Raw genomic sequence first — 23,805 nt, 5'->3', positions numbered from 1 at the left:
GCTTTTTGTTTTTTCTCTCTTTAATTTTAACACGCTAATTTTTGCTGATGTGTCTAGGATGCATCTGAGAAGATTGTAACCGTTAAATCCAACTCTGTATTGAAGAGGGTAGCAGATAGAGACTTGATGGACAACGAGAGCCTGCTGTCCACCTCTTCCAACCTTGAACCCTTTGCTAGTGATGACCTGGGTAAGAAGACAGCGCTGTATGCGTCTCGCTACCACAATCATGCTTGCTTTGCTGGGCTTGGTCTGAATCTTATCATGCTACTCTTGAATACTGTTATGTTTCTCTCTCTCTCTCTCTCTCTCTCTCTCTCTCTCTCTCTCTCTCTCTCCATTTATTTTCCTTCCTGCTCCTCCAGGTAACACAGTAATTCATTTAGATAAGGCATTGGCCAGGATGAGGGAGTATGAGCGCATGAAGCTGAGGGCTGAGTTTAACACGGATAACCCTGAGCACAGCCCCGGAGCTGCTGCTGCTGCCGCCTCAGCACTCACTCAAGGTACTGCTGTGAACACTCTTAGACTGCAGAGTAGAGCCCTTCTAACATTTGTTCTATTTCCCTTTGCTTTTTCTGTTTCGAACCCCTTTCTCTCTATTCATATCAGTCATGTTGAATGTTGAAATTTACTTGATGATAAAATACATTTAATTCATTTAAAGTTTAGTAATTATTATTATATATCTTTTTCTCATTATTTTTGACAAATAAGTAGAGATGTTCCGATACCCTTTTTCTCTTCCCGATACCGATTCCGATACCTGGGCTCAGGGTATCGGCCGATACCGAGTACTGATCCGATACCTGGGTGTATATCTGTATATACAGCTGTATATACTACTAGCCCTGTGTAAATTGCTAGAATTTTTTTATGGTGTGCTTCAGACAGATCCCTCAATAAAACATGAACAAATACATGGTGAACTACTGTATTTATTACAGTATTTTTATTATCTAACATGAATTTGACAGTATTATTTATTTTCTTATGCAAAAAAGAACTTCAAATGCAGCCAAAAATCTAACACCGCAAACTAAAAAAGGTATTTAAGTTTTACAATATAACTGTATAAAAAAACTGCAACAAATAAGTCTAGGAATATAAAAAAAGATCTATTAATCAGATAATCTCTAACAAGTAAAAAACAAGTAAAAAACAAGCAACCATCTAGGCATAATTATTATTATTATAGAGATGTATTATTATTACTGTAGGCTACAACAGTAGCTTTATATATTGTCAATTTACTCATGTAAACCAAACATTTATTTTAATGGGCTGCCATGAAGATCTTTGAGTGTCTGTGTTTATGATATGACAGTATTCTCAAATGAAACGGTAAATTCTCATGAAGTGGCGGTTTATGCGTTCGTGTCCTCATGACACACAGCAGAGACTACAAAACAGCGAGCTCTCGCGCATCTGTGCCAGTCACCCACAGAGATGTAGATTTTGCGGGAGTAATATTTAAATAGTATTTTGCAGTTTAATATTCACAGACACTAGTATATATTCGGCTACTGTCTGGAGCCCTGCGTTTTGACTTACACGGAAGCGACTGAACGCAGTTGCCGGTACTGAATATACTCGAGAGTCTGTAACTACCGGTACTACAGAGACATACTGCTAACCACTGATCTATAATATAGTAGCGGCTTCACTGTCTTTTGGCAGTTTAGAATGTGATGAGTGATCCAGTCATATATAGATAAGGGCTGCTAACGCGTTTTCATTTCTTCTTCGCTGCTCTAAACAGGGGTTGCTTGTGGCAACACAGCACAACTTCCTGTGTTTTCAATGCATTTTGAGCAGCGAAGAAGAACCGTGCAGCGGTTAGGCAAAGCTTGCGGTCATAACTAGGTATTTTTTAAGAAAATGGTATCGGATCGGTATATGGGTTCATGTACTCGCCGATGCCGATGCCAGAATTTGTTGTGGTATCGGAGATATTTCCGATACTAGTATCGGAATCGGAACAACTCTACAAATAAGCTTTTGATTTATGTAGATTTAAAAACATGAACACATGTAAATAGAAACCAAACAGCTAGCGAATGGCTGGTTAGAGAGTTATCGCTTGACCACCTTACTGCATTGTAATCTTCTTATGATTCACTTTGGTTTCTGCTGTAACTGCAAAGATAATCACGGCCAGTGCTTCTGTCTTGAAGGAATAATCCAGGCTTTTTACAATCTAATGACTGTGTATCACGCTTGCGGCAGTGTCTTGATTTTCACAGACTGCAACTTTGTGTCCTATAGAAGATGGTCTTTGATGTTATACCTAGAAAAGAAGACCTTTTGATAAATTTCCCTTTAATTAGGTTTTCTGAGAGTTTGTTGTTAAGGATTATGGGGGTTGAATGTTTTTAATTAGCACTGGTTAAAGCTTTGTTTGCTTTAAACATGTATATAATGAATGATTGGGTTTTATATCCTTTTAAGTAGATGTACTTGTGTTTTCATGAATTCTCTGTTTGTCTCATTGTCTGATTGTAGGTGCTGGACATTCGTCTACAGATGCACATTGTCCTCAGATTGACACACAACAGCTTGACAGACAGATTAAAACCATAATGACAGAAGTTATTCCATTCCTAAAGGTGAGCTTGCTTTACTTATCTCTTTAAATTTAGAAATAAATTAACCGTCAAAACTGCAGTTCGTAGACATGCTGTCTTGCTAATGTCTTTCTGTCAGGAGCATGTTGGGGAGGTGTGTTCACACCAGCTGCTCACATCTGTGAGACGCATGGTGCTCAGACTCACTCAGCAAAATGATGAAAGCAAAGAGTTTGTTCAGTTCTTCCACCGACAGCTGGGCGGCATCCTGCAGGTAAGTACATGTCTAATGTTTTAATTTGTCTTTCCTAATGTAATTAGCTTCTTCTGTTCTTTTTTGTCTTCATCAGTAATTATTTGAATTTATTTATTTTTAAGATTAATTGGTAACTAATTATTTAGATGGATTAGTTTTGAGAATCATAGTGTGCTAGAATATTTGAGCATGTGATGCCCTAAAATGTAGTCTATGTAGGAAGGCCACTAGTTGGATCACAGCCTACAAGTTCTTGGTTTTGTGCACAGGACTCCTTGAGTAAGTTTGTCGGGCGGACGCTGCAGGACTGCGGTGAGGACCTGCTGGTGGAGATCTCTGAGATCCTCTTTAATGAGCTTGCTTTCTTCAGACTGATGCAGGATTTAGATCAGAACACCTCTAAAAACAAACTCATAACAAAGAGACGCTCTGATCACACATCTCCAAAACACTCACCTCACACCGAGGTAGGCTTGAGTGATTAATCATCATCATGTATGTTATGATGCTTCTGTTTTTGAAGAGAATGCTTGATGGGATTTTTTTTTTTTTTTTTTTTAGGAGGCGAAAACTATAGAGAGAGAAAAGACAATCTCCCCATCATATTTTGATGAAGACAGAGTAAGTTATAATTGTTGATACACTTGCAGCATTCACATAAATACATTTAGCAGATACACTGCTTCTGAATCTTTGTTTAAGCATGGGGTTTTAGTAATTCATTTTATTTTTGTTATTTCGAGTCTAAATGTTTTGAATGTTGAAAATTGAACTTTTCATCCTTAGGATCAGGATGAGACTGAGCAGGGAGGGACGCTTCATGAGAAGGAAGAGGACAAGGAGAAAGATGCACAGAGCAGTGAAGCATCTGAGGTGGAAGAAGAGGAGGGAGAAGGGCTGCCTCTTTCTATAAGTGAGTTTATCTGAAACATACAGACAGTAAAAGAAACTGGGAAAAAAAATAGCTTGGCTTTGGAAATAAATATACAGTACTTTACATTTCAAAATGGATTTTATTCCTTTGGTGGCTGTTACTCCAGTCTTCAGTGTCACCATGGTCTTTTAGAAAGTCTTTTGACTTTTAGTCGTTTCCTTGCTGAATAAATCCATATGTAAAAAAAAATATATATTTCAAGTGATTACATGTTCTTCCTTTTGATTGGTGTCACTAAAACGCCATCTATTGTGCATTTAGTGTTTACTGTTCTGACTGTTTGACAGTACCCATTAGGAGTGTTTGCTGGAGGTTGTCCGTTTTATCGTCTACAGGCTTAGACTGTTCTGTCTGTAATGTATTTGACTTTGATAAGAATTTGTTTGACTTGTGTGTTGAGTGAATCAAAGGTTTTTAAAAAATTTTGTTTTAGGCCTGTCGAAAGCAGAGACACAGGCTCTATGCAACTACGGCAGTGGAGAAGATGAAAATGAAGTGGAGGAGATGGAGGAGTTTGAGGCTGGACCTGTTGAGGTGCAAACATCATTAGAAGCCAGCATGGACAACACTAGTGAACACAGACAGGTGTGTTGGCATTCATACGAGAGAGCAAATAATCAGAATCAGCTCAAATGACAAACACTAATAATGACCTGTTGTGCTGTTCCAGGGCTCTGCCTTACAAAACGAAGACCCCCAGGAAACCAAATCTGACATCGAAAACTCAGAAAGCAGCCAATGTATGCCTCTTTATTATAACCTTAAAGGGTTAGTTCACCTGAGAATGAAAATTTGTCCATCTTCTACTCACCCTCGAAGCATCCTTGGTGTATGCGACTTCCCACTTTCAGAATAATCCAATCGGAGTTATATAAAAAATTTTCCTTTCTCTTCCAAGCCTTTTAGTGGGGTAAGCGGGTCAACAGTTCAGAAGACGTGAAATAAAGTGCGTGCGTCTGTAATAAAACCTCCCTCATATAGCTCCGGGGGGGAGGGGTTGGGGGTGAATAAAGGCCTCCTGTAGCGAATCCATGTGTTTTTGTAAGATAAATATCTAGATTTATAGAACATAATAAACACGTTTTTTCTTACATCTGCTGACTCTGGTATGTGGATGATGTTCAGGCGGAAAATGTAGGAGCAAAGGAAAAACCAGTCTCTTCTTGGCTTATTTTGAAATCCTCCACCGTTTTTATTTACAAATCCTCATTTTGTGCTTCTAATTCGTGACCAGCGTTTAGTTTTGTTTTGTTCTCTCTCTGCGCAGCGCTGACGAACTACGACATCCACCTGCACGTCTTCCGGTTCCACAGTCAGCAGAAGTGAGAAATAAGTGTTTATTATGTCTGAAATCTGGATATTTATCTTACAAAAACACATGGATTCACTACAGGGGGGCGTTATTCATCCCCCGGAGCTGTATGAGGGATGTTTTATTACAGATGTGCGCACTTTATTTCACGTCTTCTGAACTGTTGACAACAAACACCCGCTTACCCCCATTGAAAGGCTTGGATAAGTAAGTACAATATTTAATATAACTCTGATTGGATTATTCTGAAAGAGGAAAGTCACATACACCTAGGATGCTTCAAGGGTGAGTAGAAGATGGACGAATTTTCATTGTAGGGTGAACTAACCCTTTAACATTTATTGGGGTATTTACACTCAACACACTCCATTTTGTCTCCCATTTCAAATAGTGAAAAGCATAAAATCTGAGTCCAAAGACTTGGTTCAGCTTCCAGAGGAGGGCAGAGAGGAGGCAAAAACTGGTTCAGGAGATGAAAGAGAAAAGGAGGACTACACGGTTTCACCAGCCCAGGAAACACCACAGAGCTCAGACTCAGCCAGTCCTGACACAGAGTCTCCGGTCATGATCAACACTGATGTATGTCTCACTCTCACTGCAAACCCCAGATCATCTTTTCTCATCAAACAGCTTTTATTTCTTTATTTAGACTGACCAAACTATCTTTCTCTGATTTTTAAAAAAGGTATAATGTTTGACTTTTTATAATCTAGGAGGCAGGATCTGGAAATACCAGCCAGAGATCAGATGAGGAAGATTTTGTTAAAGTGGAGGGTCTTCCTCTTCAAATGTCTCTTCTGTGTGAGGTAAAAGCTTGAGTAGTCATGTTAACATATTCGTTTATAAACTGTATGACTTCTCCAAAGAATGCTGCTCTTAAACATGTTCTCTGCTTGTACTTTGTACAGGAAGAGCTTTGTAAGAGGATCTCAGAAGAGCAGCAATATGATAACTTAACAGCTGAAATTCTCAGTGAAAATAAAGAAGAGCTTGCAGGATTGGTGGGAAATCCTCAAGCACTCAAAGAGCCTGGTAACTATTAAATATCACCTCAAACCATATGCTATCGGTTCAGACTACATTTTAATTTTCAAAATGTAAAATGAGTATATATGGTGATTAATTTGTGTTCAACAGAACAAAACTTTGTGTGTGTTTGTTAATTTAAGAATTTATGTATTGGTTTTGTATGTATTGGATATTGAAATTCAGAGTAGAATTACAATGATTTGCATATCAACAGATCCCTATGATTGATGAACATTTGTTTTACTCATATTAGTATATTTATATGTTTTTTTCCCCAGAAACCACTGAAGCCCAGAGTGCATGAGAATGATGTTTCTATCCGTCTTGCACTGCACACCATCATTCATGCAACATTACTGTATAATGCTTGAGATTCTTGGAAAAAACAGCTAAGCTAAGTCTTGGTGAATTAGCCTGTCAGCATGTGTGGTCTAACAGTTCAAGAGATGTTAAAGAAGTCTCTACACTTGTAAGTAGTTTTATTCTGAATGTAGGAGATGATGTTTTGAAGGGGCTTGTCTTTAAGCTGTTCTGTAGTCTGTAAGTACATTTTCTGTTTCCCTTTGTTCAGCCAGAAATCTCTGTAAAAGCTCCTTCAAAGGCTTCGGTTTAAGGGATGCAAGTCATTTTTGCGTTCCTATGTTTGGCTTTTATGCATTTCTTTCTAGGATTCCCTCCCGGACCGCTAGCATTTTTTTGCTAATGCAGTACATAAAGGACAATAGATGTTTCTTCATCCGATTCAGTACAAAACTTAAGCACATTTGAAAAAACAACATCCCTATTTAAATGTATTCGACATGTCCCTAGACTGAACTGTGTAATGGATAGAGCAGAATCACATATTAGCACTGATACGTCGTCCTGTCCTCTCTTATTGCACTCTTTTAAATGTTTTCTCTTGCTTTCAATTTCACTTTTTTTTTTTTAAAGGCATGTTGTCCAATGCTTGGGTTCTCACCCCATTTTACCTGTGTAATTTGCTGATGTTTAGACTTGAGATTTAAAATAAATAAAACGTTGATTTTTACCATTTCCTGTGGTGATTGCTCTCTATCCCATTTGCAGAAAACCTGCTTTGGTAAGTATTCAGTGCATTATTTATGCAGCAAGTACTGTATCTCCATGATTTATTGATGTTAGTTGTGTAAAGTTGTCTACTGCTTAAGAGTACAACTAATGTACATTTGTTTCTTTTGGTTGATCTTTTTCCCCTCATCCATTTGTTAGTTAACAGGGCTGATGAGGTTAATTATCAAGTTGTTCCACTGTGCACATTTCTGTGTGGTTACAAAAAATTAAAATAAAAAACAACACAAACATGTCAGTCACATTCACAAATATTTGACTGAAAAAAATATTTTCTATAATCTGTCTTACATAATGTAAACTCTCAGTGCAGTTATTTTTGTTTCAATACATGCATCTTTAGACAAGTGTTAAGTAGGCTGCCCTACTGTACCTGTTTGACAGGTTAATCTTGATTAAACCCAACAATGCCCATGTTAATTTCAAAAGCAGATACTGCAAACCTTTTTAAATGTAAGATTAACAATTTTAAACCGCTAAAATATTAATTACAGAAGACTGTCACGGTAATGCAGCTTGTCCAGGTGGAGTCCCTCACCACGGCATGCAGGGGTTAGGACAGTCACGGATATAAGACTCCAATGTTCCCTTAGACACCTCCATAAGAGTAGTGTATGTGGTCAACTGTACAGCACCATAAAGAGAAGTGTTAAACAAGTCAGAAAATGAAATCTGAAACACTCAAAGATGATGAACCTACTTTATTTAAGACTGGCTTGGTGGACAGCACATCATAGACTGTCTTTATGGAGATATCCTGAAAGAATAAAAAGAAAAAAGTAAAACTTAGAATATTTTTTTAAACGCCAGTTTAGGTCTATGTTTGCAGTGTCCACACTCACAGCCTGTGTGGTCTGATTCATGCATTTCATAGCAGGAGTTCTGCGGTCATCCAGAAACAGAGGCTCTTTCCAGTGGTCATAGTTCGTCTCCAAAACATACCACCTGCCATTCTTCACATCAAGCCTGAAAAACACACAAAGTGTCATGATAAATACTGACAACTTCCCACCTGTTCTTTTAACTATGTGTAGATAATAGCAATGCTCTCTCACTCCAGTGGACTGATGCTGTGTGTTCTGGATCTGGTGATAATACAGGCTTGACCCGGCTGGTTTCCTCCGAGGATGAAGTACGCTGGAGCCAGCAGCTTCGTGTCAGTCAAAAGAGCCTTGGCACTTTCGTAGCTAAAAGAACACAACATCCAAATTATCATCATCTTTATAAACCAAAGAGATATGATTCTTTTGTTTCATACTTCAATATCAATAAATAAAGTAATAGGCATAACAACAAAATAATAATAATCACTGGTCAAAATTTGTACACTTTTTTTTTTTTTTTTTTTAAAGAAGTATCATTCTCACTAACATTGTGAATTATGATTAAAATTTTAAAAATAAACTATTTTCTATTTTACTATATTTTTTAACTATTATGCAAAGCTGAAATTTCAACAACAATTAAACCAGTCTTCAGAAGTCATTCTATGGTGCTCAATTATTAATTATGGTTCTTATCAATGTTTTTGCTGCTTAATATTTTGTGGACATCGTAATAGAATAGTAATGCTTTACTTTATTTTTTATCAAATAAATGCAGCCTGGGTGAGCATAATAGACTCCTTTCAAAAACATTTAAAAAAAATCTAACTTTTGACCATAGTGTGTAGGTGAAATGTGTAAAGCCTACTATGAAATAATAGTAATTCTAAATGCATAATTTTTTATACTCTATTGCAGGAATTATTTTAGAAAACAATGAACCAGAATGTGTATTTGAAGTAATTTTAATAAATTAAGTATTACATTTGTAAAGCATTGTAATGCACAAATATTAGATTTATCTGTAGCCAACCTAGTTGCATTCTCCAGCACAGAACGAGTCAAAAAACTCATCCACATGCCGTCTCTCTTCCCCAAGATCCACTCCAGAATCCCTGTAATTCACATCACAAGTCACAATAAAACTAACATGCATCTACCAAAGATCTGAGCAAATAAAATAAGTATGCATAATTAAGAAAATAAAAATCTGCAAATCATCGATATAAAGCTTCAACATATTTCTGACAATGCCTCATATGACTCGGCAAATTTCAGGCCAAGGCTTACCGATGTAGCCTCCATCCAGAGTGAAGCGTTCATTCATAGTGAGGGTGAATGAGTGCTACAAAGAAACAGAAGACAGAGAGACACTGAGAGAGAGAAGCAACGTGATTACTGACCAACAATCCATGCTTTCACAATTCTGCTTCCTGTTAAACTGCAGAAGCCAAACTAAACACAATGTCAGAGACAAAAGCTCATTCTGAATCTTGTCACCATGATTTATAATCCATTCTCTTATAATAATTTCAGATTGCTTTTATACGGATGTGAGCTCTGTCCTTACTGGATGAATCCCGGTCAGCATGCCCACGTATCCTGCAAAGTTAGTAGATTTAAAGACAGTCAGGTTGTTGCGTCTGAAGTCAATGTTAACAACCAGTGGCTTCAGCTTCTCAGTGATGATCCACGACCTGTTCTTCAAATCCCATCTGTAAGCAGAGCAGACCACACAACAATATAAAGTCTTCATGTTTTGATTTCAATAAATATATATATATATATATATATATATATATATATATATATAAACATTCACTCAAAAAAACTAAATTAGGGAAGTAGGTTAACAACAAATGTCAAAACAACATTAAACTCACCCCATGAAAAGACCAAAGTCCAGGTTCCTTGCATGGATGAGATTGCCTACAATGAAAAATACATAATAAATAAAGTGTTCTATATGGCAAACAGACAATTCTCATATCATAGTTATTGGCTTAGTTTTTAGATGTTTTTTTTTTTTTTAGAATGCCAATAATGAAATGAATGAAATCTGTTGAAAATAATGTGAAAAAAATGCCAATAATGTTATCTCTGACGAAATCCTCACCATTGACATCCTCTGCAACCAGAGACGTGCACACGGTGAACACCTCATAAAATATGTTGAAGAGCACCACCTCACCTGAGTCACAGAGAACAGGTGATCGTGTGATTTAAATACAGATTTTATTCAAGTGTTCAACATAATAGGATTGTTTGAATGCATTCATACCCAAAGAAACACCAGACACTGACGCGATTCCTCGTATCTCCTCATTGAACGGGTAAGGCAAGGTGTCCACCATCAAGGGCTGGGGACAAGCACATGACAGAGTTATTACAGTTCAAATTATTCATGTTGATGAACGGTGACAGGTACTGTATACGGTATGTCTGCCAGATTTAAGATTGTAGTATACTTAAGTCAATCATAATTAAGCATCATACATAATTAGACTGATGAGATTCTTTAATAACTCACCAAATCCTTATCTACGAGATCGATGAGCTTTCCACTGGGAACAAAGGCATCTGCTAGATCTCTGATGGCCTGAATCATGCTCACCATCTGAACACAAAGCACACGAGCTCTTGAGAAATGCTCACCGAGAGTTGCTCAAGAACATCTGGTTTTAGTTTCGTGGAATTCAAGGATTTCACTTACATTTTGGTTCATAGTTTACATAGAAGTTCACCAATACAACTAATACAAGGCAACTAATAATGAAGTGACACTCTGTCATGGCAAAATGACTGGCAATTCTTTTGTTGCTATAAGTACATTCATAGACAGAACATTATATAACTGATATAAACTCACATCGTTCTTTTTGTCTGTAATGACATCTGTCCATCTTTTGCTTGGTGGTAAATCCAGATTAACCGTGTACCAGGACACATCACCTTTAAATCTAAAAGATCCAGAGATTTTTCAGAGATTTTCTTATTATCTCCCTTCAATGTGAATTACAAATACAAATTCACTTTCTGAATTATTCATATTAAGAGAAAATGAAGTTTTTGTAGATTTATAGATTAACTGTGATGAAAACACTTTTGAAAACGTTTAAATTGGTTCAAATAAATAAATTAATTAATTAAATAGTTTTAAATGAACCTTTTTGCACTAAAAAAAAATTACATGGGACACTGTAATATGTAATATAAATGTAATAATAATATAACATTAAAAATGTAAATATATATAATGATAATATAATATACATCTTTCGCAATTGCATAACAATGAAACAGCCGCCCGGTTGTTACAAAACACCTGACTTTGATGTTAATAAGATAAAAATTATAATTAAGTTGTAAAACAAAGACAATAAGCTGTTAAAATAAAAACATTTGGAAATATCACTATTAATTTTTTTTTTCTCCTGTGATTCATTCGTATTGTATGCCTGTCATGATTTTCTGATTTTAATTTTGGTCTCTGAGAGCAGTTTTTATGGTTGTATAATCCATAATTTCACTTGTCATACTCACGTTGGGCCGTTTGGAGGATACATGCCAATTCTGCACTCTTCTGTGAACTGAAATGTGAACATTAGTCTTTTAATTAAGTAAACTGTGTTGGTTATTCAGTCAAGCTTTTCTATGCCAACAGCACTGGTGATTTAGGTTATTTTAAACAAACTACTGCAGTCCTGTTATAACTTAAATTGATACGAGGACACCTGTAAAGACGCATTTGTTTTCATAAATAATACAAACTCTAGTTTGTGACTTACCGGTGGGACATATTGCGCGGAAAAGCACATAAACACAGAAGAGAGAATAAAACAGCAGAGGTTTGATTTGGGGATCATGGTGAGACGCGCGCAGGACCCGGTGTTCTTCAGAAGCGGCTATGAACGCGGAAGTACCGACGATACTCGTGACGGTTCGTGATCTAACGTTACACAAACCCACGAGACACCATAACAATGAGTTACAGAATAAAAGATGACTTCGCACTTTCTGTCTTGGATTTGGGTTGGTCCTTGTTTTATTTTACTAAGCCATAAGTCGGTCCTACATTATCTTTTATTTATTTATTTATTTATTATTATTATTATTATATAGGTTTGTTAGGAAAAATAAAATTCGCAGAAAAAGAATGCAGTTTTACCAGGGCAGGTCAAATCGACCGATAAACAGGCGACGGTCTCGCGCCATCTAATGGTTATAGAAGGAAGTGCAACAACAACCATATTTTTTAAGTCGATTTTAATTACACAAAGTGCGTAAATAGAAAACTTAGAGATCTTTAGAAAATTTGTAAAAAGTCTATGACATTACATTTAACTATCTTATATCTTAGTTATATTATTTCAAATGTAAGAGTGGAAGTACAAATTAATTTTACGCGAATACCGCGAAGCCTTATTAACTGCACAAGATTAATATTCATTATTCAATATTCATTTTATCTTCTGTTGCTCAACATGAAGAAAATTATCATTTAAATATTTACATTTACAATACAGTTGGTCGACCTACAAATGAGGACAATGGAAACAATACAAATCATGAATGATATGCAAGTGCTAAAACAAGTCTCAGTTAGCTTAACAGGTTGCAATGTTTTTTTTTATATATATAATAAATAAAAAGAAAACAATAGAAAAATAATAGAGCAGGCTAGTCTAAGAAGCATTTTTTGATTTTGTTAATTGTATAATAAATAATAAAATCAATTAAGAATACAAAAAAAATATTTATCTTTTTAAGGAAACAAGCAGTTAGTAAATGAATAGAGTGCAAGTCTAAAATGGGGCAAGTATTTATATATTTATATATATATATTAGAATAGAGAGTGCTAGTTAGAGGGTCAAATAAATATTATACCCCTAAAAAATTACACCACATCAACATTAATTGACTAAAGTCAAAACATTAAGTATAACCACGTTTTCCATAGATTAATCATCCCTTTTTTGTATGAAACAGAAAATTGGATAATAATAATGAAACTGAGATTTTGAGTTTAAAATCCATTTAATGTGTTGAATTAAGCAAATGTACAACCCAATATTAAACAAATGACTGTTTACTAATAACAACATAATTTATAGGCTATTTAAAAACAATAACACCACTGTTTTCCTGTGTAAAGTGAATAGGTTTATTGTAAAAAAAATAAAAAAAAAATAAAGGCAGATCCATGACAATGTAAAATTATAATGATGAGGAAGAAAAAAAGAAACACTTCTGCTGGTTTCACTTGCAGTATCTGTCAGCCTTCATCTTGGCTCTCCTAAAAAAGAAACAAAAAACATGATTTCTTATAAACATATATGATAATACATCCTTTCCCACTGTTCTTGTAGAACGTTTTGCATATTCACGATGTTGTTTAAAACACCATAAATTACCCAATAGGGTATATCAAAATAATCGGACACCTTTTCATCCATCAGGATGATCAGCAGGCTACAGTCATTTATTATTCAGTATGATCACAGTAAAAGGTTTTTCCTCCTGAAGTCAGACGTCTTACCTGTCCAGCAGAGTCTCATGGAATTTTCCATCTGTTCTGGCTTTTTTCAGCGTACCGCTGTCTTCCTCATTCACCCTCAGCTTCCGATCCTGGAAACTCTGGAACTTCTTCCTGTAGGGAAACATTCACTTCACTGCATGCTCAATAAACAGTACAGCTTCTGTATCTCACTGCAGGTAATAAATGCAGGCACTCACACATAGTTGACCTCACAGTTCTTGACATCACCCCTGTCTTCATCTGCAATATCGTCTTTTTTCTTCACCTCTCTTTCCGTGCATGAACGGATCTGTGGGCAACAGATAAGCATAAAAAAAATTATTTATAGCCTTCCCTCCGGAAGAAAAAGATGTAATTTGTTGATCAACAGCAGATGTGTTCAGATAAAATACATCCTGCACTGTAGTGGCCAAATCTGGCTACTCTCATGGAGTTATTTCTCAAATGTTTGTTGAGCTTTAAGGGCAAAGATATGGATGTATATAAAAAAATAAAAGCCTTGAATCATTTCCTTCAGACAACAACAAATAAATGAATCTTGGTGTGGACTGTGAGTTCATGAGAGATTCACCTTGACCATCTCCTCCTCTCCCGCCGTCTTGTTTTTGGCCACTATGTCTCCGCTCTCACTGTACGAGATGAAACAACTGTTTGCAGCAAGTAAGGCCATTTTACCCTATGGCGAACAGGAAACAACAAAAATAAAAGAAATGGTCAAAACTGAATTCAAAACTTTCCAGCCTCATGTCCCAGATTGATTCACATTTACACAAACTGAAGTATATTCATTGTGACAGGTGAATTGATCTGATTGGCAGATTCACTCACTTCCTGAAACACTGGCTCCCACTGCTCTCTGGAGCCGATGGCATCTGATCGACCCACCACAACACCCTCTGAGTTTATACCTAAATACTTCCCATAGCCTGACTTCAGCGCTATCCTACACACCAGCAAAACAAAAAAGAGAAAAATGAGTCACAAGATCAAAATAACTAAATTAGCTACAGAACATTAAAAGGTGTTTATGCATTTTACACATTTCTATTCCATCACTGCTCATGACACTAGTTATAGATATAGATATGGTCGTGATCTTTACCTGGAGTCGGAGACTTTGATGGCAGTGAACTGCTCTGGAGGATCTGGGCCTTCATCGTCTGCAAACACAAAACATATCTTTTTTAAGTCTTAAGTCACTGGGGTATATTTTTAGCAACCCCCCCCCCCCCCCCCCAAAAAAAAAATTTTTGGGGGGGGGTCAAAATTATCAATTTGTCTTTTATGCCGAAAAACAGTAGGATATTAAGTAAAAATCATGTCCATTAAGATATTTTGTACATTTCCTACTGTAAATATATCAAAACCTAATTTATGATAAGAAATAAGCATTGCTAAGAACTTCATTCGGACAAATTTAAAGGTGATTATTCTCAATATTTAGATTTTTTTGCACGCTCAGATTCCAGATATTCAAATAGTGGTATCTCGGACAAATATTGTCCGTTCCTAAAAATCCTATCAGCTTAAACCTCAATTTTGAGAAGTTGACCCTTATGACTGGGTTTGTGGTCCAGGGTCACATATATTTTAAAACTTGTATACACTACCATTCAAAACTCTTTTTTTATTTTTTTTTTATTAATTATGCTCTATGCTCACCGAGGCTGCATTCAGTTGATAATTATAGTAAAACAAAAGTTTGCTAATATGATTTAATACAGAAGTCTTCATGATCATTCTAAAAGGCTGATTTAATAAAACATTTCTTATTGTTATCAATGTTGAAAACAATTGATTTCTAGTTTTGTGGAAAATTTTCTCAGGACACTTTATGAATAGAAAGGTCAAAACTACAGTAATTAGTCATTATAAATGTTTTTAATGTCAATTTGGGTTAACGTAAAAGCATCCTTAATGAGTAAAAGTATTAATTTCTTATTTATTCAAAATAAATAAACCTCACTGACCCCAAATGTTTGAATGGTACTCTATATTTACTGTATATAATTGCAATATTACTGGAGATGAAGCTAGCATTTCCATTCCAGAAAATAATTCAGAGCTGCCACACTTTTATAACTGAATAATTTCCATGTCATCAAGGTTTTCACGGCTGAACATTTACAAGAACATGAAACAATGCTAGAAAAAAAATCGAATAAAAATCAAAAACAGAAAACAAAGAAAAAGTCTTGTAACCCAACTCATTACACTGCGGAGTCTTTGTATTTGAACAGTTATTTGTTTTTCGATCATGAATGACTGAACAAAAGAAAGAGTAATGCTGATATTCTATTCTATCACAAACTCATGAATTATCTAAGATACTGAATTCTGCAAGAGCCTTCAAATGATATGCTCAAAAAGTTACAGAGTAGCGTGTGTGTGTCCATGCTTTCTGCCTAGAGAGGTGTGGGAATCAAACAGATGCACTTGTCATGAATTCTCATGGGTGTCAACAACAGTTACAGTCTTTCATTTACTAATATCAGGTCTCAACCACTAAATTAAATTCATTTTAGAGATCGTGCACAAATGTAGAGACCGATCCTTACAATCAGCGGTCAGTGAAAAGCAGAAAATGAGGCTGAAAACAAAAAAAATTGTAAACAACAACTTCTGGTGACTGAACTATAAAATTGCTCTGTGCTTTGCATGAATGGCTGCGGTAATGGAGACTGACCAATCATAACATTATTCAGGATTTTAAATCCCACAGTGAGAGCAAAAGAGAAACAGCAGCACCTAGCCATCTCTACTTTCGAGACTTATTTGTTCCGTGCTATTAGAGAAACCTTTTCAATTTAAAATGCAATGGCTGAAAAAAATACAATGCAGTATAATCGCAGAGATTTGCTTGTTGCCTGAAAATACTGCAGAATGAGCTTGTTAAGTGTATTTTAAGACATGATACGCCTTTAAGAATAAAGCATTTCATTTCCAATAAATCTTCTAGTTCGTTTAAACCAACTCATCACTATATTAATGCACTTGCTTATCACAAACAGTGTAAATATTGTAAAAGGCCATCCTACACGCACAACAATTTTTGCACATTTTGTAAACTCTTACTTGAATTTGTTTTACTATTTAAATGTGTTAATTGAGGTCCACACATACACACACAAAAAAGATACAGATGTGCCCGTGGACATTTTAATGTATTTTAAACTTACTGCTAACTTACTCAAATAGCCAAACACTTTTTTAAGGAAACATGAGTTTAAAAAACACAGTAAGAAATTTGATGCATACATAAGCTTAACTGATTTTACATTTGAATTTTTGAACCTACTTAAATATAAATTAAATTGGTTTAGAATAATTTGAAAACATATAAACCACTGGTCTACAAAATATTATTTTAATAATATATATATATATATATATACACACATATTATATATATATATATATATATTTATTTATTTATTTATTTTTTTTCTCTTCAGGGAATGAAATTATTGCCACCCTGTTTGTTATTTAAAAACGATTCAAAATAAGCCACAAAGTAAGATATATCTGAGAATCTTTTAGAGCAAAGCTAAAATATCTGTTTTGCCAACATAAACCAAGCTGCCTTGCAGCCACAACATTCAGGAGTTTAATAAAGCAGAATCAGCACCTTTATGTGGAGCTCCTACAGTGAAGAGTCCAGTGTCCAGCGCGTGAATGAAGGACTTTTTGTGCATCTCAATGGCCACTGTGCCTGTGATCTCACCATAACTCTTCACTGTCCACCAGCCTCCTGAAAACACATTCACACAGGCTCATATCATGCATCATAAACACTTTCAACAAAACACAGAGCATTTACAAAGATCTATCTGTCTATCTATCTATCTTAACTCCATGGACAAAGAAACAACATACCAATGATATCCAGCTTGTCTTCATCATCATCTCGTTTTCTCTTTTTGTCCTTGTTCTTTTTCTTCTTTCTGCACAATTTGGAAGTCGCAGGCCATATATGTTAGCGTAAATACTTCTGATATTATTAACTTTTGCATCAATTATTACAGTGACTTAACGTTAACTGTAAACATTCATGAGAAAAGATACAACTTTTGTTCGAACGTTATACAGAATGAAAGGCTTACTTTTTATCGTTTAATCCTTTTAGGACCAGCTTGGTGGACTTGACGTGTGAGTACTCGGTCATTATCACAAACAGTTAAAGAGACTTAATTTATAACGTTCATGTAGGATTATCAAACGTTGTTATTAACGCATTGAAAACGATTTCCTGTAACAGCTCTGTGTGTGTACGGCAAGGGGCAAGGAACTCGACCGGAAGTTGAAGTCGGGTGGGGGCTGCCATCTTTTAGCAGAACTTCACTTGCGTTAGCATTCCCATTGACTCCCATTCATTTTGGCGTCACTTTGACAGCGAATAACTTTACATCTAAGGCGTTTAAAGACTCTGTTTGTCCATTATTTATTTCTAAAGATACACGACAATGTATAAAGGGCTCCATTACCTTCTATGTTACATTATGGCCCCGTATAAACAGTTTTTGTAAAAAATAGGCTAACGATTGCGTCATAACCACTCGGCTCTCTGTGGCATTACCGTACAGACAGGAGGAGAAGCTCGCAGGCAATTAACTTAATATGGCGTACTGGCATTACATTTTAAAATACTATACAAAATAATTAATCAGAATACTTACTCCTGCTCACTCACGACAAAGAACTCCCCGCTCAAGCTCGCCGTCTGTGCAAGATTAACGATGGCAGTTTGCACGCACAGCTACTAGAAGATTTACATCTGTCAGACAGGTTGCTGACGTCGTCAAGCTTCGTTTGAGTCTGCGCGTCAGAAACGGAAGTGCTAAAAAACGCTAAAACTGGGCTTCATTTGTCTCAATTGAGTTCCAATGGGGTCGCTGTGTCCATTTCTTTTACTGTCTATGGTGTACGGTGGCCGAGAGGAGTCAAAGAACCGCACTGAAAACGCGCGGCTGGGCTGAAGCGCGACACACATCGGTCGGAGAAATATATAACGTGCACTGACTGTGATAGCTTGAAAAATTAGTAGCTTTCTTTTTGAAGAAAAAAACAAAACAAAAGTTTATTGTGATTTATTCAGAGCTTATTTTGTCTGTGTCCGAAATCACTTTCTGAGGAGGTAGGCCAAGTAATTTCTTTGTACTTGTAATCACAATCATTAGAAAATTGACATATATTTGCTTGTTTAAATATATTTTCATACTAATTGCTATATAATTGCTATATAGTATGAATGTGTGTGGTATGAACATAATCTGGATGTTTTTGTACTATCTTTGTAACGTGGTTATTGGCTGCATCACTTCCATAAAAAGCTTTTTCTCCAGAGGCCTCATGCGATAGAAAAGTGTCCTTTGGATGCACACTTGCACTTGACTTGACCTTCTATTTCCAGTATGACGTAAGTTTTCAAAACATTTTTAATTTATGAATCTATTTCTTGACATAGTGTTTTATTGGACTGCCAAATGTTTTTTTTTTTTCTTAGCTAAACATCTGATGGTAAATTTTCTACTGAGAAAAAAGAACACACTCAAAAGAGGGTCAAATTTAAATTGTGTGTTATGTTATTAATTTTCAATGTAATAATACAATTTTATTAATTGCCAAAGACAGTTTATTGGCCAATCTCACTATGCACTTGTCAGTTTTAATTATGGATCCTGTATATAAGAACCTGCAGACACAAATATATAATAATTAATAATAATTGTGTGTGCCTACAAATGTGACAAATGTGTACATAGAAGTGCAAAGTCTGACATTATTTACAAAAACCGGCATTATACTTTGTGAAAACAGTATAAAGTAAGGTATTTTTGTTATTATTATTATTTTTTTACATACAGAGGGTTTTCTGTTTGGGGTTGGGATTCCAGATATCCACGACACTGCTACACACACAAATAGAAAGTAACCTAAAAAGTCAATCAACGACACCCTCAATGTTTACACTAAATATTATGCATATCAGCCGTATCAGATTAGAATGATAAGACTAAAGAAGGCAGGACGTGTGGCTGCGGTGATGGGATTGTTTAATGAGATGTTTGTATCTGTGCATCGTCGATGTCTTTCTCTCGTCCTTGTTGAAAGGCCTTTTGTCTCCATGTTCGGCCTGCCCCATTACCTCCGCCTCTCAAGTGGAATAGAAAATTTATCATCCTTAGCAAGCATCAATGTGGTATGAGACACAAAGCAATTGGGGATGGCGAGGAGGAAGAGCGAGGGAAAGATAGCTTAATATATAGTTTAATGAGCGTAGTCTTTCATTTCCTCCCATGGTGCCAGTCATCAGTCAAGTGGTCGGCTATAGATAGTGACTGGTTGACTTTCAAAGTAATATAAGGCATGAAACAGTGCCAACTGGAACAGAATGGCTGACAGTGTATCATTGGAAACAAGTATAGGCTTATAAATAGTAATTATGTAAGTCAGACCAACTCTTCATAGAATTATTCCTTCCTTAAAATTTATATGTATATTAGTCTTTTCGTGTGTATTTTTGTATGTGCTTTTAATTTATTACATATAATATTCTGTTGAAATATAAGATATTTTTCCTGTTTGCTGACTTTCACAGCTCAGGATAGTCACTAATGAAAGGTCATGCCATAATTTTCTTGCTTCTCCAGAGTCATTGGTCACGTGACGTTTTAGGGCTCACGTGATTGGCTCAAAACAACTCTGCCATGTAACTGAGTGCTGACAAGCAAACACAACAGATTTCATATCACATACTTCTGGGATTGGGGGCTGATTGATGAATTTCATAATGAATTCAGATGAGCCAAATGCAATTAAACACACATAAATATGCCAATGTTAGTGAGAAAATGCATTTAATCATTGGCATGAATGTCTAATCTGAGGGCAGCTGTTATTTTTAGCTAGAATAACCAAAAGCAACTAAAATCACAGATTTTCAGTTTGGAAGCTGCTTCCAAATCAAATCTAAAAACACAAATTAAGATCAAAACGTGACTTGTTTTAGAGCCAGTGCATGCTGTTTCTCACTTTCGTAAGGGAAACTATTAGGAACTGAGCCAAATTTAATTTGGTGACTGCAGTGAATTTAGCTGAACAATGTGTTTTTCCAGAATGGAAGCAAATTAAAGAAATTTGTATATTAAACATCCCCACTTTAAACTGCACATGCAATTTGGTGTTACAGCACATCATGCAATTTAATCAAATTTAATTAATTTATCAAATTTAATCTAGAAATAAAGTCATTAAAAAATAATAAGAAAAACAATAAGAAAAACACTTAAATAAGTAACCTAATAGATAAGTAGATATTTATAGTTATACAAATAGATTAGTTATTGTAATAGATCATTAAAAAAAAAGTCTTGATTTGGAGGGGGTTCTTATCAGTTTTAAATATGAAAATTATCTGATTAATATATCAGCATTAGTTATTCATTATATTATAATATTTTAATCAAATTTTATTTATATGTAATTTTCAGAGATTTAAGATTGACTATGCCTTGCTACTTCATATACCTTGCTTCTTTGCATGTCTCAATTTTTTTCTGTTTATGGCAGTGTACCCTGGTTGCTTCTACAGTTAGTAAAATTCTCTGCAGAGTCACGCAGTGTTGAGAAGATAACCCTGCCCCCATGAGGTGTTAAAGAAAACTGCTGAGCATGAGAAGGTGACAGGCTCGCATACCGAAAACCTCCGATGGGAGCTGTGCATTCCAATATTTGACAAGTACTGACAGAAGAAATAAGGAGGAAGGGGAGTGAACACCAGGGAATGCAGCTGATAATGGGACGGCCGCAGCACCTCCATAGTGCAGACAGTAAGTGATTTCACAGGCAGGAGCAGCTCGGTAGCTCAGGGTCTGTGTGTCTCTCTGAGTGCTGATGTGTTAATGAGAAATGATTTGAGCCGGAGAAGAATGATTGACGGTGAAGAGCAGGTGGTCGACACAGATGTGTGTGTCTTCTACTTCTACACAGAGGTGTGTGTCTTCTACTTTTTGCTGCAAAAAAGAATGTCAGACTCCCTCTTGTACCCATACACACTGGATACAGTCTTATGAGGGACTTGCATCGATGTATGTGGATTTATGGGAGCCTCTGCTGCATGCAACCGAATCCTTAGAGTGCCACCTCCACCCTCAGGCTAAATCCAGGATATGATGTCACATTTCGTGAGGTTAACAAGTTGTCTCTCATGACACTGACCCTGTGATTGAGCTGTGGATTGAAGCCCTAAGGAAGTGAGCTATAGCTTTAGGTTTTGCTGACAAGTAATTTGACAAATGATTGCAGAAAAATTCACATTTGGGATTTTATTCCTGGCAGTTCCAATAAAACAATTTATAGCAGAATCTACAGTAAAACTATGTCCTACTTGGTTCAAATGTTTCTATAAAATAACATTTTGCTTGCTTTGTTTTAATAAGTCAGAGTTAGTCAAATCTACTCTTTGGCGTATGGGAAAGGTTTGGGTTTTAGTAACAGAGCTGTTTGGACAATAGCTTCAGGAACAGGAAACTGATGGAAAGGCTGTATATATCGAAGACCTTTGAGAGACTCCCGCTGAGCTTTCTCCTCTGTCATGGGTCTCTACCCTCAAACAGACTACAAGCTAGAGTCACTTTAGGGCTCAGCCAATTTCTCACTGTGATTTGGAGGGGAAGAGATCGCAGCATGAATAACTAGCCGTGAAATTTCCCTCTCAACACTTCTGGAGGAGGTAACAGGCCAGGTTTCTCTGGCTACATTTTTTTTCTATTCTATTGTCCTTCTCTCAGTATTTCCTTTTACAAGAGGATTTTTCAGCCACATACCTTCCAACATCTGTGAAATTTACAGTAGAAATAGCAGCTGTAGTTGCCAGAACTTTACTGTAAAATATGTGGTAACAATATTTTAGCTTTTAAGGATTCAACTTAAATGAACAGTATATAAACATACATATCATTAACTAATATAATGTTATACCAACTGAATTAATACTTACTTTGGTTTTGTACCTTTACGATAAACTGACAAAATGTGTGTGTGTGTGTGTCTGTGTGTGTGTGTGTTGAAATTAACATACCATATTCCATGCATCTCAATATCGCTAATGAAAAAAGACTTTTTCACTTCCAAAAACGGTATTTTACGGTAAATTCCACATTACTTCATTATAGCTTTTCACTTATAAATTAAAGGAACGTACCATTAACAATAGGACAGTCTTTAAGTATTCAAATTACAAGTATTCAAATCTTAAAAGACAATATTTATTGGGTGGGCTGGTACACAAATTAATAAATGAATCCTTATCCCAAAATGGGTCGAGTTAATAAATGTTGAATTATGCACTCAGACTCTTTTTAGAGGTTAAAGTACCACAAGTCTCCTTACAATTACAAGTTATCAACATTGGCCAAACACATAATTATAAAGATCCACAAAAATGCACTTGCTCATAGACTGCTATGTGTTTATGATTGACTACTCCCTCTGTGTCTCCCATTCACATGCAGAGTTGCAAGACATCTTACAATAAATAAATCATCTGCATATCTGTCATTAACATAGTGGGAGAGTTGCAAAGGAAGTCACACGTTTGACTGACAGATTCCACTTTTCTTCCAAGTGTCATTAACAGATTTAGCTGTAAAGATCACACACCAAAACAAACACACAATGCACAAGTTCCACTAGATCACAAGAAACACCTAATCTTGTGTGTGATAAGCAGATGTTAACTCTATTTCTGTCATTTCTCAAGGCTTTTTTTTTTAACCGTTTTTATTTGTTTTGTAGACAAATATGCAATTACACACATACATATGTATATCTACACTAGTCAACATTTAAAGTTGATAAAACCTTTCATCAAAGTTTTCCTAAAACCTAAAACAAAATGTATTCTAGTCTTAAGACAACTTTGATTAACTTTTTTGATCCACTTCAAATGTTGACTACTGTATAAGACCCCTGGACTGGTGAGTTAAGATAAATAGATCAATAAGGTGGCATTAATAAAATTAAATAAAATATTTGAAACTTTTATACATAAATTAATAATTAGAGTGTGTTGCATGTCTTTAAAAACATATTAATCAGTCATTAGTAGGTGGAATAATAGATAACCTTGACTGGGTGATATGACCTTGATTGCTAAAAATGGCTAAAATCTCCACTGCAGTTTTCAACTGATGCAATGCAATTCGACTATTTGCAAGTATACAGTATGTGCTAGGTTCACCACCTCTTTCCTTC

General features: G+C 35.7%; 3 protein-coding genes across 10 annotated transcripts in view; 1 reads left to right on the top strand and 2 right to left on the bottom strand.

The window, feature by feature from the left end:
- Nucleotides 1-7,131, top strand: part of LOC127968301 (pericentriolar material 1 protein) — a 32,247-nt gene extending 25,116 nt beyond the window's left edge. For 7 of the 8 annotated variants that reach the window (XM_052569830.1, XM_052569974.1, XM_052569529.1 and 4 more), the window contains 13 exons: nucleotides 58-190; nucleotides 366-506; nucleotides 2,506-2,609; nucleotides 2,707-2,841; nucleotides 3,093-3,290; nucleotides 3,385-3,444; nucleotides 3,610-3,736; nucleotides 4,191-4,342; nucleotides 4,428-4,497; nucleotides 5,461-5,648; nucleotides 5,783-5,875; nucleotides 5,978-6,101; nucleotides 6,377-7,131. In XM_052569830.1, coding sequence (XP_052425790.1) covers nucleotides 58-190; nucleotides 366-506; nucleotides 2,506-2,609; nucleotides 2,707-2,841; nucleotides 3,093-3,290; nucleotides 3,385-3,444; nucleotides 3,610-3,736; nucleotides 4,191-4,342; nucleotides 4,428-4,497; nucleotides 5,461-5,648; nucleotides 5,783-5,875; nucleotides 5,978-6,101; nucleotides 6,377-6,402 — 1,551 coding nt within the window. In that variant the 3' untranslated portion in view covers nucleotides 6,403-7,131. The remainder of the gene's footprint in view (nucleotides 1-57; nucleotides 191-365; nucleotides 507-2,505; nucleotides 2,610-2,706; nucleotides 2,842-3,092; nucleotides 3,291-3,384; nucleotides 3,445-3,609; nucleotides 3,737-4,190; nucleotides 4,343-4,427; nucleotides 4,498-5,460; nucleotides 5,649-5,782; nucleotides 5,876-5,977; nucleotides 6,102-6,376) is intronic. The other variant, XM_052569900.1, reaches the window with a different exon arrangement.
- An 80-nt stretch (nucleotides 7,132-7,211) lies between these two features.
- On the bottom strand, nucleotides 7,212-11,981 carry LOC127968705 (acid ceramidase-like). Its single transcript, XM_052570073.1, has 15 exons — nucleotides 11,800-11,981; nucleotides 11,555-11,601; nucleotides 10,881-10,971; nucleotides 10,542-10,628; nucleotides 10,293-10,371; nucleotides 10,128-10,202; nucleotides 9,895-9,940; nucleotides 9,582-9,726; nucleotides 9,302-9,356; nucleotides 9,045-9,126; nucleotides 8,243-8,374; nucleotides 8,030-8,153; nucleotides 7,888-7,944; nucleotides 7,693-7,811; nucleotides 7,212-7,378 (listed from the first exon to the last, which is right to left on the bottom strand). The coding sequence occupies exons 1-14, from the start codon at nucleotides 11,875-11,877 to the stop codon at nucleotides 7,722-7,724; spliced, it is 1,188 nt and encodes a 395-aa protein (XP_052426033.1). The 5' UTR covers nucleotides 11,878-11,981; the 3' UTR covers nucleotides 7,212-7,378; nucleotides 7,693-7,721.
- A 1,049-nt stretch (nucleotides 11,982-13,030) lies between these two features.
- Nucleotides 13,031-18,504, bottom strand: frg1 (FSHD region gene 1). The gene is made up of 10 exons (XM_052570160.1): nucleotides 18,479-18,504; nucleotides 17,655-17,825; nucleotides 17,428-17,495; nucleotides 17,180-17,302; nucleotides 14,654-14,711; nucleotides 14,380-14,494; nucleotides 14,123-14,227; nucleotides 13,749-13,840; nucleotides 13,552-13,662; nucleotides 13,031-13,308 (listed from the first exon to the last, which is right to left on the bottom strand). Exons 2-10 carry the CDS (start codon nucleotides 17,714-17,716, stop codon nucleotides 13,272-13,274), a joined length of 771 nt encoding a protein of 256 aa, XP_052426120.1. The 5' UTR covers nucleotides 17,717-17,825; nucleotides 18,479-18,504; the 3' UTR covers nucleotides 13,031-13,271.
- Between the last annotated feature and the right edge of the window lie 5,301 nt (nucleotides 18,505-23,805).

This window comes from Carassius gibelio, chromosome A1, assembly GCF_023724105.1.
Source record: "Carassius gibelio isolate Cgi1373 ecotype wild population from Czech Republic chromosome A1, carGib1.2-hapl.c, whole genome shotgun sequence".
NCBI lineage: Eukaryota > Metazoa > Chordata > Actinopteri > Cypriniformes > Cyprinidae > Carassius > Carassius gibelio.
Note: the sequence above shows the minus strand (reverse complement) of the source record. Positions and strands in the feature narration are given on the sequence as shown.

What these genes read in the sequence shown, in the direction of transcription:
- LOC127968705 (XM_052570073.1), bottom strand. Translation starts at nt 11,877, where the DNA reads ATGATCCCCAAATCAAACCTCTGCTGTTTTATTCTCTCTTCTGTGTTT. An exon ending in TCTGGATGGAGGCTACATCG is followed by an intron (nt 9,127 to 9,301) that starts GTAAGCCTTGGC and finishes TGTGAATTACAG; the next exon opens with GGATTCTGGAGTGGATCTTG. An exon ending in CACAGCATCAGTCCACTGGA is followed by an intron (nt 8,154 to 8,242) that starts GTGAGAGAGCAT and finishes TGTGTTTTTCAG; the next exon opens with GCTTGATGTGAAGAATGGCA.
- frg1 (XM_052570160.1), bottom strand. Translation starts at nt 17,716, where the DNA reads ATGACCGAGTACTCACACGTCAAGTCCACCAAGCTGGTCCTAAAAGGA. An exon ending in AGACAAGCTGGATATCATTG is followed by an intron (nt 17,303 to 17,427) that starts GTATGTTGTTTC and finishes ATGTGTTTTCAG; the next exon opens with GAGGCTGGTGGACAGTGAAG. An exon ending in TGTAGGAGCTCCACATAAAG is followed by an intron (nt 14,712 to 17,179) that starts GTGCTGATTCTG and finishes TTGTGTTTGCAG; the next exon opens with ACGATGAAGGCCCAGATCCT.